Source organism: Notamacropus eugenii, chromosome 3 (assembly GCF_028372415.1).
Source record: "Notamacropus eugenii isolate mMacEug1 chromosome 3, mMacEug1.pri_v2, whole genome shotgun sequence".
Taxonomy (NCBI): Eukaryota; Metazoa; Chordata; class Mammalia; order Diprotodontia; family Macropodidae; genus Notamacropus; species Notamacropus eugenii.
In genome coordinates this window covers 397,575,035-397,591,060 of record NC_092874.1, presented here as the reverse complement: position 1 = coordinate 397,591,060, position 16,026 = coordinate 397,575,035, and the positions used below count along the sequence as shown (strand labels likewise).

The 16,026-nt window shown below is 39.2% G+C and overlaps 1 protein-coding gene across 4 annotated transcripts in view; it reads left to right on the top strand.

Annotated features, from left to right (window-relative positions):
• LOC140497227 (phospholipid-transporting ATPase ABCA3-like) overlaps window positions 1–14,654 on the top strand; it is a 264,641-nt gene extending 249,987 nt beyond the window's left edge. For all 4 annotated transcript variants that reach the window (XM_072597913.1, XM_072597914.1, XM_072597912.1 and 1 more), the window contains 2 exons: window positions 13,590–13,663; window positions 14,395–14,654. In XM_072597913.1, the coding sequence (XP_072454014.1) occupies window positions 13,590–13,663; window positions 14,395–14,517 (197 nt within the window). In that variant the 3' untranslated portion in view covers window positions 14,518–14,654. The remainder of the gene's footprint in view (window positions 1–13,589; window positions 13,664–14,394) is intronic.
• The last annotated feature ends 1,372 nt before the right edge of the window (window positions 14,655–16,026 follow it).

Genomic DNA, 16,026 nt, shown 5'->3' with positions numbered 1-16,026 from the left:
GTGCTGATGGTCTCCTTATCATGCCTTTCGTGGATTCCTTGCTTGGCAACCCTAGCATTACTATATTCCAGTAAATTCCATATGCTCTAGGAATATAGTGTGCAGTGAGATTTATATATGTCAGCATAAAACAGTGTGATAAACTACTGTTTTTAGAAAAAGCATATAGGTGCAATAGGCACTAACCCTATGAAATTATGCAAAACCTTTGAACTACTTTCTGGTTTAGGAATATTAATTTCCTTATTAAACAGCACTGAAGCATTTCCCACCATAAGTACTTCCTCAATTTCTTCACCCCAACTCACCACCCTCACCCAAGGCGGATTATGCACTACAGCCCATCTCTCCATTTCAGTCTCTGTCTCCGCCTGGGCAGCTGTCCTGGTGCTGGTGGCCTGGAGTGCAGTGCAGATCGCAATCAGCATTGTCATGCTCTTGTCTGGCCGATGCTGAGCCTCTGGGCACCGGGTCTCTTTTCTTTCTGAATGCACAGCTTATCCGTTTCTCCAAGGAATGGTGTGGATCTGATGTTCCTTTCTGGGATCCAGACCACCTCCTGGCTATTTCCTGGAGAAACACAAGCATAACCTCGTCCCCAGGTTAGTAAATCAGATGGCCCGAACCACAACCCTGATTTCGGATCCCTCCAATAAACTTTTATGACTCTGCTGTCTATAAAGTGTGTTTTCTTTTGTTGAAATTGTTTTTGGGCCGGTGTGAGCCCTTCACAGTCTGGTGTCAAAAAATCTATAGTGTATAAGGCCATATATCAATTCTTTGTCGTGTCCTGTTCCCATCTTCTCCCCCTTTCTTTTGTTTTTGAAGGAGAGTCTTAATGTCACGGTAGTGATGTTCTACAATAGCTTGACCAGTGGGATTATACTGAATTCCAGTCTTATGGTGTATTCTGTAAGAATGACAAAATACACTGAAGGCTTGACTGGTATATGTAGGACCATTATCTGTTTTAAGAACTTGTGGAATGCCCAATACAGAAAAAGCATCTGTATAAATGATCAATAGCATGTTTTGTAGATTCCCCAGTAAGAGGGGTGGCAATAGTATAACCAGAATATGTGTCTATAGTGACATGTAAACATTTACTTTTGCCAAATTCCAGAATATGAGTAACATCCATTTGCCAAATTTGTAAAGGTGAACATCCTCAAGGATTAACTGCTGTGTTTTGTGGAGCTGGTAAAAATGGAATACATTTTGGACATGATTTCACTATGGTCCTGGCTTGCTCTCTAGTTATATGAAATTGTCTTCTAAGCATGTTTGCTGATTGATGAAAATGATCAGGAGAATGTTTTGCTTCTAGAAAAGTAAGTGTAAGGAGGCTGTCAGCTTGTTTGTTTTCTTCCGCTATGGGGCCAGGTGGAGATGAGTGTATGAGAAGGAATATGCATTATGAAAATCTTTCCTTGACGTATTCTAATTGTGTTTTGTAAAGTCATGAATAATTGTTGCACTTCATTTTTTATTTGAGCCATCTCAATAGGAGTAACTGTATATACTGCATATTTGCCATCTGAGACAATGTTGAAAGGACCTGTTATTTCTTGAATGGCTGTAATTATAGTAAAAAGCTAATTTTTTGTGTAGATTCAAAAGGTGTGGAAATAAGTCTTTGTGTATGAGGGGGTATGTAGTCAGCTACCTTACCATTTTTTTGTGGCATCAGTAAATATAGTTGTTGCTCCTGATAGGTTCTCTCTTTACCTGTGTCTGAATTATCCATTGATAAGGTTGTAAAAACCAAAATAGGTCATGTTTGATATTACTGTCATGTGGTCCTTGATATATAGTTAATATTATTTGCCATTTTATGTCATAAGTAAGCAGTTCCTCAATTTGCTCTTTGATATATGGTATGTGTATTATGTGAGGAACTTGTCCTGTTAATTGAATGCCTCTTTTTAAAGCTTTTCTTATCACTTGAGCTACTAATTGTGGATAAGGTGTGATGGACGTTTTTGGTTGGGCAGGTAAAAATACTCATTCCAAAATTGCTTTCTCCTGATGTATAGCTCCTAATGGTGTAAGTGGTGTATCTAGTATTGTTATTTCATATCCTGACTTTGAATCCCATTGACATGTGTAATTGTCTTTCATTGCTTGTTCAATTCTTTGTAACTGTTTATTAGTCAAAGGGATCAATTGTTGAGGAGATGTAAGATCTGGATCCCCTTTTAATATGTTAAACAAAGGCATCAGCTCGTGAGTTGCAATCCCTAAAGAGGGTCTTAATCAATTAATGTCTCCTAACAGTTTTTAAAAGTCATTTAGTGTCTTTAAAGAATCCCTTCTGATCTCTAATTTCTGTGGCCTAATTGCTTCAGGCCCTAGTGTGTGTAGCCTAAGTATCAATAAGGTGACTTTCTCTGCACTTTTTCAGGTGCAATCTTTAATCCTCACTCGTTAAGATTCCTTTCTGTCTTATCCTGTCCCTACTGTCTAACCTTAAAAGTTTCTGCTAGGGGTGACAGCTGAGCTTTATGGGGCCATACCAGCATAGGTGGAGGACATGACACCAGTGGGGAACATGCTGATCTTCTCCTGTATGGAGGAGTATAGGATGGTGGTGGCTCTGTGGAGGACGAGGGTTCCAGGGGTGCTGAGGGTGATGAGGCTTCCTCCGGCCAGGATTCTGCCTCTTCCCCCTCCACCTCCTTTTCTACTTCCATCCCTATCTGAGTTCCCTGCTCAAAAGTCCTCACTTCCCCTAACTTCTGAGGCTCCTGTAGAAATATTTTTATTATATTGTACATGGAAAATGCAGTAACAAAGGGAGTTTAAAGGGAGTTTCCTAGACCACAATCCTAAAGGTACATTTTGGCTTTGCTATTTCTGCCATAAATTCCAGTTTGCATATTCATCCTGTAGAGTCGCTTGCAATTCCACTGGGCCATTTTGCATAGGCCATAAATCTAGGGCCAACTGTATAGCAGCACTGGTTTCTTCAAAAGCTTTACTCTGTTCAGGTCCCCAATCAAGTTTATATTTCTTTCTAGTAACCTTATATAAGGGTTTCAGAATCTACCCTAAATGTGATATATCATGTCTCCAATATCCACAATAATCCTCTAAACTTTTGAGTCTCTTTCTTATTGGTAGGGAATAGGAAAATCCTGAATATTTTGTCAGATTTGTGGGAGAATCTCTCTCGGCCCTTTATTCCATCGTATGCCTAAGAATTTTAGTGTTTGAGCTTGTCCTTGAAACTTTGCAAGGTTAACTTCCCAAAATCTGCTTTTTATATGTTCAATAAAAACATCAAACTCTTCTCCTCTTTTAAATTTTTTCTTTATATCATAATATCATCTATGTAGTGGGTAATCTGTATGCCAGGTAGTTTTAATTCATCCAAATGTTCAGCTACAATCCTATGACAAATAGCAGGGCTATTTATTGTTCATTTCATCTTGTCCACCTGGCATGATACCACTTTAAAGTAATTACTTCAGAAGGTTCAGATAAAGTGACTGGGTTCATTTTTATTTTACCCACTAGAACTGCACTAATTCCTATCTTCCTTACTGAAAATTGGTATCTCCCTTCAGGCAAATTTAAAGTCATACCTTTCAATATATCTATCCCAATAATGTATTCAGGAATAAGTGCAATTACCATTATATATTCTTTCTTAGATAATTGCTCAATTTTCATCATTAGTTTAACTTCTCTGGCTGGTATTTCAGTCCCTCCCAGTCCTGGGATGGTAACAGGGATTCTATGTTTAAATTTATCAGGGTTTCCATACACAAGAGAGGCCCTTGCCTCAGTATCTATTAATGCCCTAGCTACAGTGGTTGATCCATTTTTCCAGTATATGGTTAAACTGATATGGAGTCTGTAATCCCATCAGTGTACTCCTTTAATCTGAATTTGGGCTTGGCCAATTTCCTGTTCTCCTTGCAAGTGTGATAAACTTGGATAAAATGAATCAGGAGGATTTCTAGAGGCAGTTCTTACTTCCCTATTCTATCTAATATTAAATCCCTTTTTCCCAGTACATCTTTTACAATCTGTTAGTTGGAATACCATCTATTCTTCCATAATCTATCCCTGCTCTCAATAAAGCAGTAAATAGTATTGATGTATTCTGACTTTGAATCCACTGACTATTTCCTCTTCTTTCCTGATGAAATTTACCTTTTCCCCATTCCTCTAGGTCACCTAAGTGTGAAATCTTATCTAGTACCTCTGAAAGAGGTGTCAGAATCAGGTGCTTACAAGCAGGAGGAGTAGTCTTCACTATTAAATTTCTATGAGGAACCATTAAGTGGGTACTCTGATATGTGTTTGCTTCTCCCACCATCATTGCAGTTTTCATTACCTCTTCCTTTAACTTTCTCATACAGTCTCTAAGTGAATACCAGGTTCTATCTCCACTAGGCACACAGAGCCAGTGGCATACTATTCATTGCATCCCTTGGCAGCTAATGCTAACACATTAGTTCCATTGTTACTTCCTTGAATGTAGTAATTCCTAAAAGCTTGTATAAAGGTATTCTGACTCATACCTATAAATTCAAACACTCTATATTATCTATTCCCACTCCTCCAGCCACTTTGTGACTGATTCTCATCACCCAAAACATCGGTGATTCTCCATTTTTTTGATGAATCAACTTAATATATCTGTGACTTCCTACTGAGTAAAATCCTCAGTTACTTCCTTAAACACTGGGTGGCATTCCTGGTTTTCCTGATTCCTTCATTTTACTAGATTTGCATTCGTATTTCCAGAAGCATCCTCATCTGAATTTGCTTCATTTTTCTCCCCTATTTCTTACTCCCAGGCATCTGAGTCCTGATCAGGCCCCAAAGATGCAAGGGTTGCATGCACTTTCCTCTTGTTAACTTTTCTTTTTCTGAGCCACTCTCATGATGGTCTTTTCTGTTACCACCTGATACTTTCCAGCTTGCTCTTCTAAAGGAAAGTTCTGACACTCTTCTTATGCAAATCATCTCCTTTTTCAACTGAACCTTTTCCCCCAGTAATTTGTCTCTACTTTCACATATAATGCAATAACTTGTTAACAATACCCATCCTGTTCTACATACCTCTGCTACTTCTTTTCCTGGTTCCTTGAAAACATCTTTCTAAATCTATGGGTTCTCCCTTCTGTAGCCTCGGTTCCTAGTTTTCACAAAACCCTGTGCTTCTAAAGTCCATTCTCTCACAAGGAAGAATACGGTGAATCCTCCCATCCTGGAATACCCATTTCCTTCCTTAAAGCTTTCCTGCCTCCAAGTGGAGGTTTTATATTTTGAGATCCCACCCTTATCACCAAATGTAACACCAATGTTATACCCATAGTAGCTGCTATGAATATGTGTATGTATTTCTAAAGAAGATTCACAAAATATAATAAACTCTCTTAAAGGCAAAACCAAAATATTTATTTAGAACATCACTAGAATGTAAAATTTAGCAATATATTCATCAGCAATCCAGGAAACATCAACATCTTAAGCATTCTTTCTGTTAGGTCTCCCCACAATCAAGTTTCCCTAAGCAGAATTTCTCCCTCTGCTCCTGATCACACTCTTTTCTCTATCCTCAACCTTCTATTTCAGTTAAAATTCCATTGGGAAATCTCCTCCCACTCTTTTTCCATTGGGCAGTCTCCTCCCATTGTGGGCTCGATGTGACTCAGGATGTATCACAGCTATGAGCTGGGCCAGAACTCAAAACAGTTCACATAGGCCTATTAATAGATGGGGAATGTCTTCCTATTCCATCAACATTACAGGGCTAAATGTTGTGCAGGCCTGCTGTAGGTCATACCACCCTGGAAAAACTGAAAATTTACAGATTCCTAGAAATATCTCTGAAAACAGCTGCACAAAACCCTTGAAGCTTGGGACGGTATGCCCTCCACACTGGAAAGCACAGCTGTACTTTATCAAAGAGTTAAAAGGTAAGTAACAGTCTGGGGCAAAGGAGTAAACAACAAAAATAAAAACCTCTGACTATAAAGTTATAATGGTGACAAGAAAGACCAAAACACACACTCAGAAGAAGACAATCAAGTCAAAGACTCTATATCCAAAGCTTCCAAGAAAAATGTGAGTTGGTCTCTGTTCAAGGAAGAGCTCAAAAAAGATTTTGAAAATCAAGTAAGAGAAGAAGAGGAAAAATTGAGAAGAGAAATGAGAGTGATGCAAAAAAATAATGAAAAGTCAACAGCTTGATAAAGGAAATACAAAAAATACTGAAGAAAATAACACCTTTAAAATTATACAAACCCATATACACACACAAACACACACACATATGTATACAGAGGGAACAGGATGAGTTGAATAGAAAGGATGATATCTAAAAAATTAAATTAATGGGTGAGAGGAATTTACTGAGAGAAGAAGAAAGAGAGTAATAAAATGGGAAGGATTATCTCACAGAAAGGAGCCAAGAAAAAGTTTTTACAAAGGAGGGGAATACGCAAGAGGTGAGAGGGAATGAGTGAGACTTACTTTCATTGGATTTGGCTTAAGGAAGGAATAACATATTCTATCAGTAAGCACCCCAAAATATACAGGGAGGCCTGCTATCACAAGTTCTTAGATTTATATTTATAGAAGGAAAGGCAACTTTTGAGGGGTCAACAATCACTTTAATTAGTTCAACCAAATGCTTTCAGACATGCCTTTCATCCTTTATATTTCCAAAGGTACCAAGGCTCCTATGTATTCAACAAAAAGAGAAAATGCAGAGAAATAAAAATCAACAGATAGGCTTCCAATTGTCTGACCATTACATACATACATAGTTACCAGAGAGGGAAGTACCAAGATCTAGGTTGTCAAAGCCAGGGTCTGCTTAGCAGCTTCCCAAAGTGTCATCTGGCACACAAACCTTCTTCCAAAACAAAACCTCAAAGTAAAACCTCCCCTCAGAGTACATATACTCTTTTCGCAGCTAAAGGGCATGATCCCTCATGACTCAGTGCCTCATTAGTAATCAGTAAAAGCTGTGGGCCTTCATAGGAAGCAAGCCTCCCCTAATCAAGCCTCCCTCAATAGCCCTACCTATTAATAGCCTATCAGAGAAGATTTTTAACTCCCATTTCACATGCATACTCAACTGGGTATAAAAATCTATCTTATTCCATAGGAAAGTAAGGGGAAAGGGGATAAGAGAGGGGGAGGATGATAGAAGGGAGGGAAAATGGGAAGAGGAGGTAATCAGAAGCAAACATTTTTGAGGAAAGACAGGGTCAAAGAAAAGAACAGAAATAAATAGGGGACAGGATAGGATGGAGGAAAATATAATTAGAAAATATAAACAGTCAACATGACTGTTATGGAGGTATTTTGCATGGCTGCACATATATAAGCTATATCATATTGCTTGCTTTCTCAATGATAGTGGGAGGGGGAAAAGGAGGGAGAGAATGTGGAACTCATAGTTTTAAAAATGAGTGTTAAAAATTGTTTTAACATGCAATTGTGAAATGAAATACACAGGAAATGGGATATAAAAATCTGTAGTGCCCTACAGGAAAATAGAAGGGAAGGAGATAAGAGAAAGGGGGCATGATAGAAGGGAGGGAAGATTGGGGAAATGGATATTCAGGATTCACATCATCTTGGAGTGGGGGAAGAGATGAGGAGAAAATTTGTAATTCAAAATCTTGAGGAAGTGAGTGGTAAAAACTAAAAATAAATAAATGATAATAATTATAAGAAGAAGAAGAAGAAGAAGAATCCACTGATTATCTCCTAAAAGAGATCCCAAAAGGAAAACTCCTAGGAATATTATCTCCAAATCTCAGAGTTCCCAGGTCAAGGAAAAAAATATGGCAAGCAGACACAAAGAAACAGTTTAAGTATGGTGGAGCCACAGTTTGGATAACACAAGATTTATCAGCTTTTTCCTTAAAGGATCAGAGGACTTAGACTATGATGTTCTGAAAGACAAAGGAGCTAAGATTATAACCAATAATCACCTACCCAACAAAACAGTATAATCTTTCAGGAGAAAAAAGGATATTTAATGAGATAGAGGACTTTTAAACATTCTTGATGAAAAAACCAGAGCTGAATAAAAAATCTCACTTTCAAATACAAGACTCAAGAGAAGTATAAGAAAGGTAAACAGAAAGGGGAAATCATAAGGGACTTAATAATGCTAAATTGTTTACATTCCCACATAGGAAGATATTTGTAACTCATAAGATGTTTCTTATTATTGGAGTAGCTGGAAAGAGTTTATATAAATAGGGCACAGGTGTACGTTGAATATGAAGGGATGATATCTAAAAAATAAAATTGAGTAATGAGAGAGATCTATGTACCAGGAGAAGAGAGAGAGAGAGAGAGAGAGAGAGAGAGAGAGAGAGAGAGAGAGAGAGAGAGAGAGAGAGAGAGAGAGAGAGACAGAGACAGAGAGAGAGAGAGAGAGAGAGAGAGAGAGAGAGAGAGAGAGAGAGAGAGAGAGAGAGAGAGAGGAGAGAGGAGAGAGAGAGAGGTAGAATGGGGTTAATTATCTCACCAAAAAGAGGCAAGAAAATAGCTTTTACAATGGAGGGGAAGAGAGAGGAGATGAGGGGGAGTGAACCTTACTTTCAATAGAATTTGCTCAAAGAGGCAATAACAAACACATTGAATTGAGCATAGAAATCTATCTTACTCTACAGGAAAGTAGGAGAGGAAGGGGATAAAGGAAGGGACATGATAGAAGGGAGGAGCAGAATGAGGAAGGGGGTAGTCAGTCCCTTTTTAGGAGGGACAGGGCAAAAAGAGAGAATAGAATAAATGGGGGGATAGGAATAAGATGGAGGGAAATACAGTTAACAATGTAACTGTGGAAAAATTTTTGATGCTAGTTGCTCTCGAAAAAAACTGAAGCAAGTTTCTTCTGGTAAAGGCCTCATTTCTCAAATATATAGAGAACTGAGTCAAATTCATAAAATTAAAAGTCATTCCCAATTGATAAATGATCAAAAGGTATGATCAGTTTTCAGATGAAGTAATCAAAGTTATCTGTAGCCACATGAAAAAAATACTGCAACTCACTACTGATTGGTGAAATGAAAATTAAAACAATTCTGAGGTACTACCTCATACTCACTAGATTGGCTAATAGGACAGAAAAGGTAAATGACAAGTGTTGGAGGGGATGTGGGAAAAAAAGACATTAATATACTGTTAGTGGAGTTGTGAACTGATTCAACCATTCTATAAAGCAATTTGGAACTAGGCCCAAAGGGTTATAAAACCATGCATTCTTTCTGAACCAACAGTACCACTACTAGGTCTATATCCCTAAAGAGATAAAAAACAAAAAGGAAAAGGATCTATATGTGCAAAAATATTTATAGCAGCTCTTTTCTAGGGGCAAAAAATGAGAAATTATGGGGATACCCATCAATTGGGGAATGTCAAAACAAGTTATGGCATATGATTATGATAAAATATTATTGTACCATAAGACATGATGAGCAGGATATTCTCAGCAAAACCTGGAAAGTCTTGCATGGGCTGGTGCAAAGTGTAAGGTACTGTGTACAAAGCACCAGCAATATTTTAAGATGAACAGCTGTGAATGACTTAGCTATTCTCAGCAATATAAGTATTCAAGAACTTCAGAAGGACTTGTAATGAAAAATGTTATGCATTCCCAGAGAACGAACTGATGGTGTCTGAATATAGATTGAAACGTACTTTTTCTACTTTTTGATTTTCTTGAGTTTTTAAAATATTTTCTTTCGCAACATGCCTATTATAGATATGTTTTGCATGACTACACATGTATAAACTATATCAAATTGCTTGCCTTCTCAAAGCGGGGAAGGTGGAAGGGAGACAATTTGGAACTCAAAGTTTTAAAAACAAATGTTAAAAACTGTTTTCACATGTAACTGGGAAAAATAAAATACTATATTAAAAAAAATTTTGATCTCCTTTTCCAGATGGTTAACTTTCTTTTCATAATCTATTTGATTTTCTCAGATTGTTCTTTAAAAAAAAAAATTTCCTCCATCTCTCTCATTTCATTTTTTTAAAATTTATTTATTTAACTTTTAACATTCATTTTAACAAAATTTTGGGTTACAAATTTTCTCCCCTTTTATCCCCTCCCCCCCAAACACCAAGCATTCTAATTGCCCCTATGACCAATCTGCTCTCTCTTCTATCATCCCTCTCTGCCCGTCTCTGTCTTCTCTTTTGTCCTGTAGGGCCAGATAACTTTCTATACCCCTTTACCTGTACTTCTTATTTCCTAGTGGCAAGAACATTACTCAACAGTTGATCCTAACACTTTGAGTTCCACCTTCTTTACCTCCCTCCCTCCCCACCCCTTCCCTTTGGAAGGCAAGGAATTCAATATAGGCCAAATCTGTGTAGTTTTGCAAATGACTTCCATAATAGTCGTGTTGTATAAGACTAACTATATTTCCCTCCATCCTATCCTGTCCCCCATTACTTCTATTCTCTTTTGATCCTGTCCCTCCCCATGAGTGTCGACCTCAAATTGCTCCCTCCTCCCCATGCCCTCCCTTCCATCATCCCCCCACCCTGCTTATCCCCTTATCCTCCACTTTCCTGTATTGTAAGATAGGTTTTCATACCAAAATGAGTGTGCATTTTATTCTTTCCTTTAGTGGAATGTGATGAGAGTAAATTTCATGTTTTTCTCTCACCTCCCCTCTTTATCCCTCCACTAATAAGTCTTTTGCTTGCCTCTTTTATGAGAGATAATTTGCCCCATTCCATTTCTCCCTTTCTCCTCCCAATATATTTCTCTCTCATTACTTGATTTCATTTTTTTAAGATATGATCCCATCCTCTTCAATTCACTCTGTGCACTCTGTCTCTATGTGTGTGTGTGTGTGTGTGTGTGTGTGTGTGTGTGCATGTGTGTGTGTGTAATCCCACCCAGTGCCCAGATACTGAAAAGTTTCAAGAGTTACAAATATTGTCTTTCCATGTAGGAATGTACACAGTTCAATTTTAGTAAGTCCCTTATGACTTCTCTTTGCTGTTTACCTTTTCATGCTTCTCTTCATTCTTGTGTTTGAAAGTCAAATTTTCTTTTCAGCTCTGGTCTTTTCATCAAGAATGCTTGAAAATCCTCTATTTCATTGAAAGACCAATTTTTCCCCTGAAGTATTATACTCAGTTTTGCTGGGTAGGTGATTCTTGGTTTTAGTCCTAGTTCCTTTGACTTCTGGAATATCCTATTCCATGCCCTTCAGTCCCTTAATGTAGAAGCTGCTAGATCTTGTGTTATCCTGATTGTATTTCCACAATACTTGAATTGTTTCTTTCTAGCTGCTTGAAATATTTTCTCCTTGACCTGGGAACTCCGGAATTTAGCCACAATGTTCCTAGGAGTTTCACTTTTTGGATCTCTTTCAGGTGGTGTTCTGTGGATTCCCTGAATATTTATTTTGCCCTGTGGTTCTAGAATCTCAGGGCAGTTTTCCTTGATAATTTCATGAAAGATGATGTCTAGGCTCTTCTTTTGATCATGGCTTTCAGGTAGTCCCATAATTTTTAAATTGTCTCTCCTGGATCTATTTTCCAGGTCAGTTGTTTTTCCAATGAGATATTTCACATTATCTTCCATTTTTCCATTCTTCTCGCTTTGTTCTGTGATTTCTTGCTTTCTCATAAAGTCATGAGCCTCCATCTGTTCCATTCTAATTTTGAAAGAACTATTTTCTTCAGTGAGCTTTTGAACCTCCTTTTCCATTTGGCTAATTCTGCTTTTGAAAGCATTCTTCTCCTCATTGGCTTTTTGAACCTCTTTTGCCAATTGAGTTAGCCTATTTTTCAAGGTGTTATTTTCTTCAGCATTTTTTTGGGTCTCCTTTAGCAGGGTGCTGACCTGCTGTTCATGCTTTGACTTCATGTGTCTCATTTCTCTTCCCAGCTTTTCCTCCACCTCTCTAACTTGATTTTCAAAATTCTTTTTGAGCTCTTCCATGGCCTGAGCCCATTGGGTGGGCTGGGACACAGAGGCCTTGACTTCTGTGTCTTTGCCTGATGGTAAGCATTGTTCTTCCTCATCAGAAAGGAAGGGAGGAAATGCCTGTTCACCAAGAAAGTAACCTATAGTCTTATTTCTTTTCCCTTTTCTGGGCATTTTCCCAGCCAGTGACTTGACCTCTGAATATTCTCCTCACACCCACCTCGCCTCCTGATCCTCCCAGCCAGAGCTTGGGGTCTGAGATTCAAATGCTGCTCCCCAGCCTCGGGGCTTCGGCAGGGGCAGGGCTGCTATTCAGTGTGAGATTAAGTTCAGGTGCTCAGATTGGGGCAGGGCCGCCTCTCAGGCTCAGTTCCCTCAGGGGGTTTATGCAGAGACCTTCAACAATGGATCCAGGCTCCTGCCTGCTTGGGGAGCCCTGGTCTGCCACTGCCTCAGCTTCTGCCTCCTGAGGGGGCCTGAGTTATGGGGGCACCCCACTCCCCTCTCAACCTGCCAAAGAGACCCTCTCACCAACCCCCGTCACCTGTGGGTGGAGGGACCTGCGCGGCCGCTGGAGATCCCGTCCCTGAAGACTGCTTGGATCTGTTCCTCTCGGTGCCGCGGCCGCGGCAGGGCTGGGCTGGGCTCTGGGTCCGCAGCATGATGGACCTTTTGTGAGAGGTTTGCAGGTCCCTCTGGAATAGAAATCTCCTTTGCTCCACTGTTCTGTGGCCTCACTGCTCCAGAAATCGCCGTGAGTTACTTTATACAGATGTTCTATGGGTTGTGGGTTCAGAGCTATGCGTATATGCGTCTTTCTACTTCACCATCTTGACTCCGCCCCCTCTCATTTGATTTTTAAAGTCTTTTTTAAGTTCTTCTATGAATTTTTTTTTGGACAGATGACCATTTACCATTACTCTTTGGGATAGGAGAGGCTTTTTTTTTGCTTCAGTACCCTCCTCTAGAAGATGAGTCCTGGTCTTCTCTATTCTTATATTAACTTTCTATGATTGAGTTCTTTCTCCTTTGCCTGCTTATTAAAAAAAAAAAATTATTGTAATCACCTCTAGTCCTGTAGTATGGGGAAGGGTGGAGGAGGGGGTTGGTTGTGTGATGTCTCTGGCTTCAGATCCTCCTTCAGTTTTCCTCTCTGGTCTGTAACCAAAACCAGAAACTTCACCCCACTCTAAGTGTCCACAACCAGCAGCACTGCTGCCCCATTGCTTCTGCACCCACCAGGTGTGTGCTGGTTCTTCTTGCCCTAGGTCATATGTGGGCAGCACCTTTTCCTGGCATCTTTTATCAATAGAGGGTTCCTCAATCTTGCCCTGCTTAGATGCTGGACTCCCCACACTGTCTAGGAGGTGAAAATTCCTGTGACTGGGGCCCAGGCTACCTCCCATCCCAACTTGCCCTAGGGCTTAATGCTTGCTGTTACATTGGACCTACCCTGGAGGTGTTTACATTTCACAGGAACCAAACCTCTATTCTCCAGTTGTCCCAAAGAAAAAGATCATTTAAATTATTTGCATTTGTGTTCTGTCTTTGTTAATGTGAATAACAATAATAATTGTTTGGGGCTTAAAAATTAATCTTAATGGAAATGCCCTAACCATGTCCATCAAAAGAGTCTCTTGCTTTTTCTCAGGTAGTACCCTGGTACACCAGTACCAAAGAATTCTCCGATTCTGCATTCCCAGTGAGAATCTCAGGTGGTCAAAGGTGAGTATGGGGCTAACTGAATGCCACAGGAGAAAGGGTCAATGGTAGTCTCATGGTGGATGAGTAGTATGAGACATTGAGACTCAAGTATTTTAAAATGCAATAAACTCAAGTCTATCAGGGACATTTTTCTCTGCAAAGAATTTGTTTATCCCTTTGGGTGAAAATCTTTCCATTCTATTAGTTTTTCTTCTGATATTCAGCAAGACTACATTCTCTTGGATTTCTTGTTCTTAATTATACCAAGAAACTCTGTAAGGCTTTCAATTTCAAAACATTTGCTACTCTGTGCTGGTCATGGAAGTTTCCTTACCAGGAATTTCCAGTACCAGTAAAATCACAGAAATAGGCCAAAAAAGGGAAAAAAATCCCTTATTCTGACATGTATTCCTTATAAAATGAGAACTTAAATGACTAATTTCTATGCCTTATAACCGGGAAGTGTATTTTACAAGAAATTCTCTCTCAGTCTCTCTCTCCTTTTCATACCTTCCCTCTCCCTCTCATCTATTGTTTCATTCTATGACCATAAATACTTATCCCCATTCTATCCTTCACTTACCTGTTCCACTTACTTTCATACCAATGAATGCAACCACATTGCACCACAATGTGCAATGCACCCACATTGCAACCACATATACATTTCTCCCCTTTCCCACCCAATGTATATGTAAGAGCACATTCAGGAGTCTTTCCAAGTCTTACACTGACTGTTTACTGCCTCAAAGGTATTCGGGATCTTGGAGAATGCCAAAGAAGCATACCATTTGGAAGATTATTCCATCAGTCAAACCACATTGGAGCAAGTATTCCTGGGTATTGCTAATCCAGAGATGATGGCTAATGAATAAAGAAAAAAATAATGAAAAGTTATACCACTGGCTCTCACCATATCCACAGCTGCTGCCTATATCTGATGCATAGATGGAAAACAATTCTATATCTGTTTCTTGATGTACGGATATAATAAAGAGTTCATTTTCCTCTTTCTGTGTCTAGGGGTAGTCTAGTTGTATCTAGGAGCTCCTTGCAGACGTGAAATAAGCATGAAAAGAAAAATCAGAAGTACTCAAAATCTTTTTCAGTAAAACCAATACATTTTCCCTCCCAGAACAAGTACCAGGATATAAGGAGGGTCAGAATTTAGTAGGGTAAGAAAATTGGTTGATTGTATAGACTTGGCATAATGAGTCAAGAGCTGGTCTCTTAGTTAAAAATAAAAGCCTAGGATAAAGCCTCACTTCTGACCATACTGCTTGTGTAAACCTGGGCAAATCACTTAACATTTTGGAAGTATTGTAGAGGGAGTTTCCTCAGCAGAAGTTCCAAACACCAATGAAATCATGAGGCTGTTAAAATTTATTTTTATTTTTAAACAAGATTTTAAGAAAAGATAAGGCACAGTTCCTGCCCTCATGGAGCTTACATTCTAGTTGAATGACATGACTTGTAAAAGATACTTCTTATTATTGATTTGTTCCAGTTGTGTCTGACTCTTCATGACTCCATTTGGAATTTTCTTGGTAGAGATACTGGTGTGGTTTGCCATTTCCTTTCCCTATTCATTTTCCAGGTGAGAAAGAGAGTTAAGTGATTTGTCCAGTGTTTCACAGCTAGTAATTGTCCGAGGTTATATTTGAACTTAAGAAGATGAGTCTTCCTGATGCCAGGTCTGGCATTTTATCCACTCTGTCATCCAGTTGCTACACAGAGACACTTAGAATAGAGAATAATACAGATATGGAGCCAAGATAGTGAAGTACAAGCTAAGAAACAACTGGATTCTCCCAACATTGTCCTCCAAAAAAATTTAAACTAATGCCTCAAATCAAATTTTGAAATGGCAGAGCCAACAATAGAGGGAGGGAGACATTTTTCTAGCCTAACTTAGGAGGTCTGAAGAAATTTGCAAGACTGGGGTGAGTGCAGGCCTGGAAGGCAGCAGGAGCACTAGGGGTGGGCTTTGGAGGTGGTCACAACAGTAGCAATAGATTCAGAAAGTCTAAGCCCAGAAATAGTAAAGAGGTTGATCAACTAGTCAGAGATTACAGAGAACTCTTTGCTGACACTGATTAGCAAATATGTTGCCCATAGACAGTTTTGGGTCAAAGTCCCTGGGTCAAGAAGAGCAGTACAGGGTTACAAGGGGCCCTTCCTGGATAAAGACCAAAGTGCAGACCAGGAAAGCAGTGACCACACCTGTTCCTACATCAAATCACCTTGAAAGCACGTAAAACTTGCAGACCCCCAGAACTAACTCTGAAAACAGCAACATGAAAAAGCCTGAAGCTTAGGACAGTGCCTCTCCATTCCCAGGTAAGAAGAACCAAACTTTAACATAAAGTTCAAAGTGAAGAAAT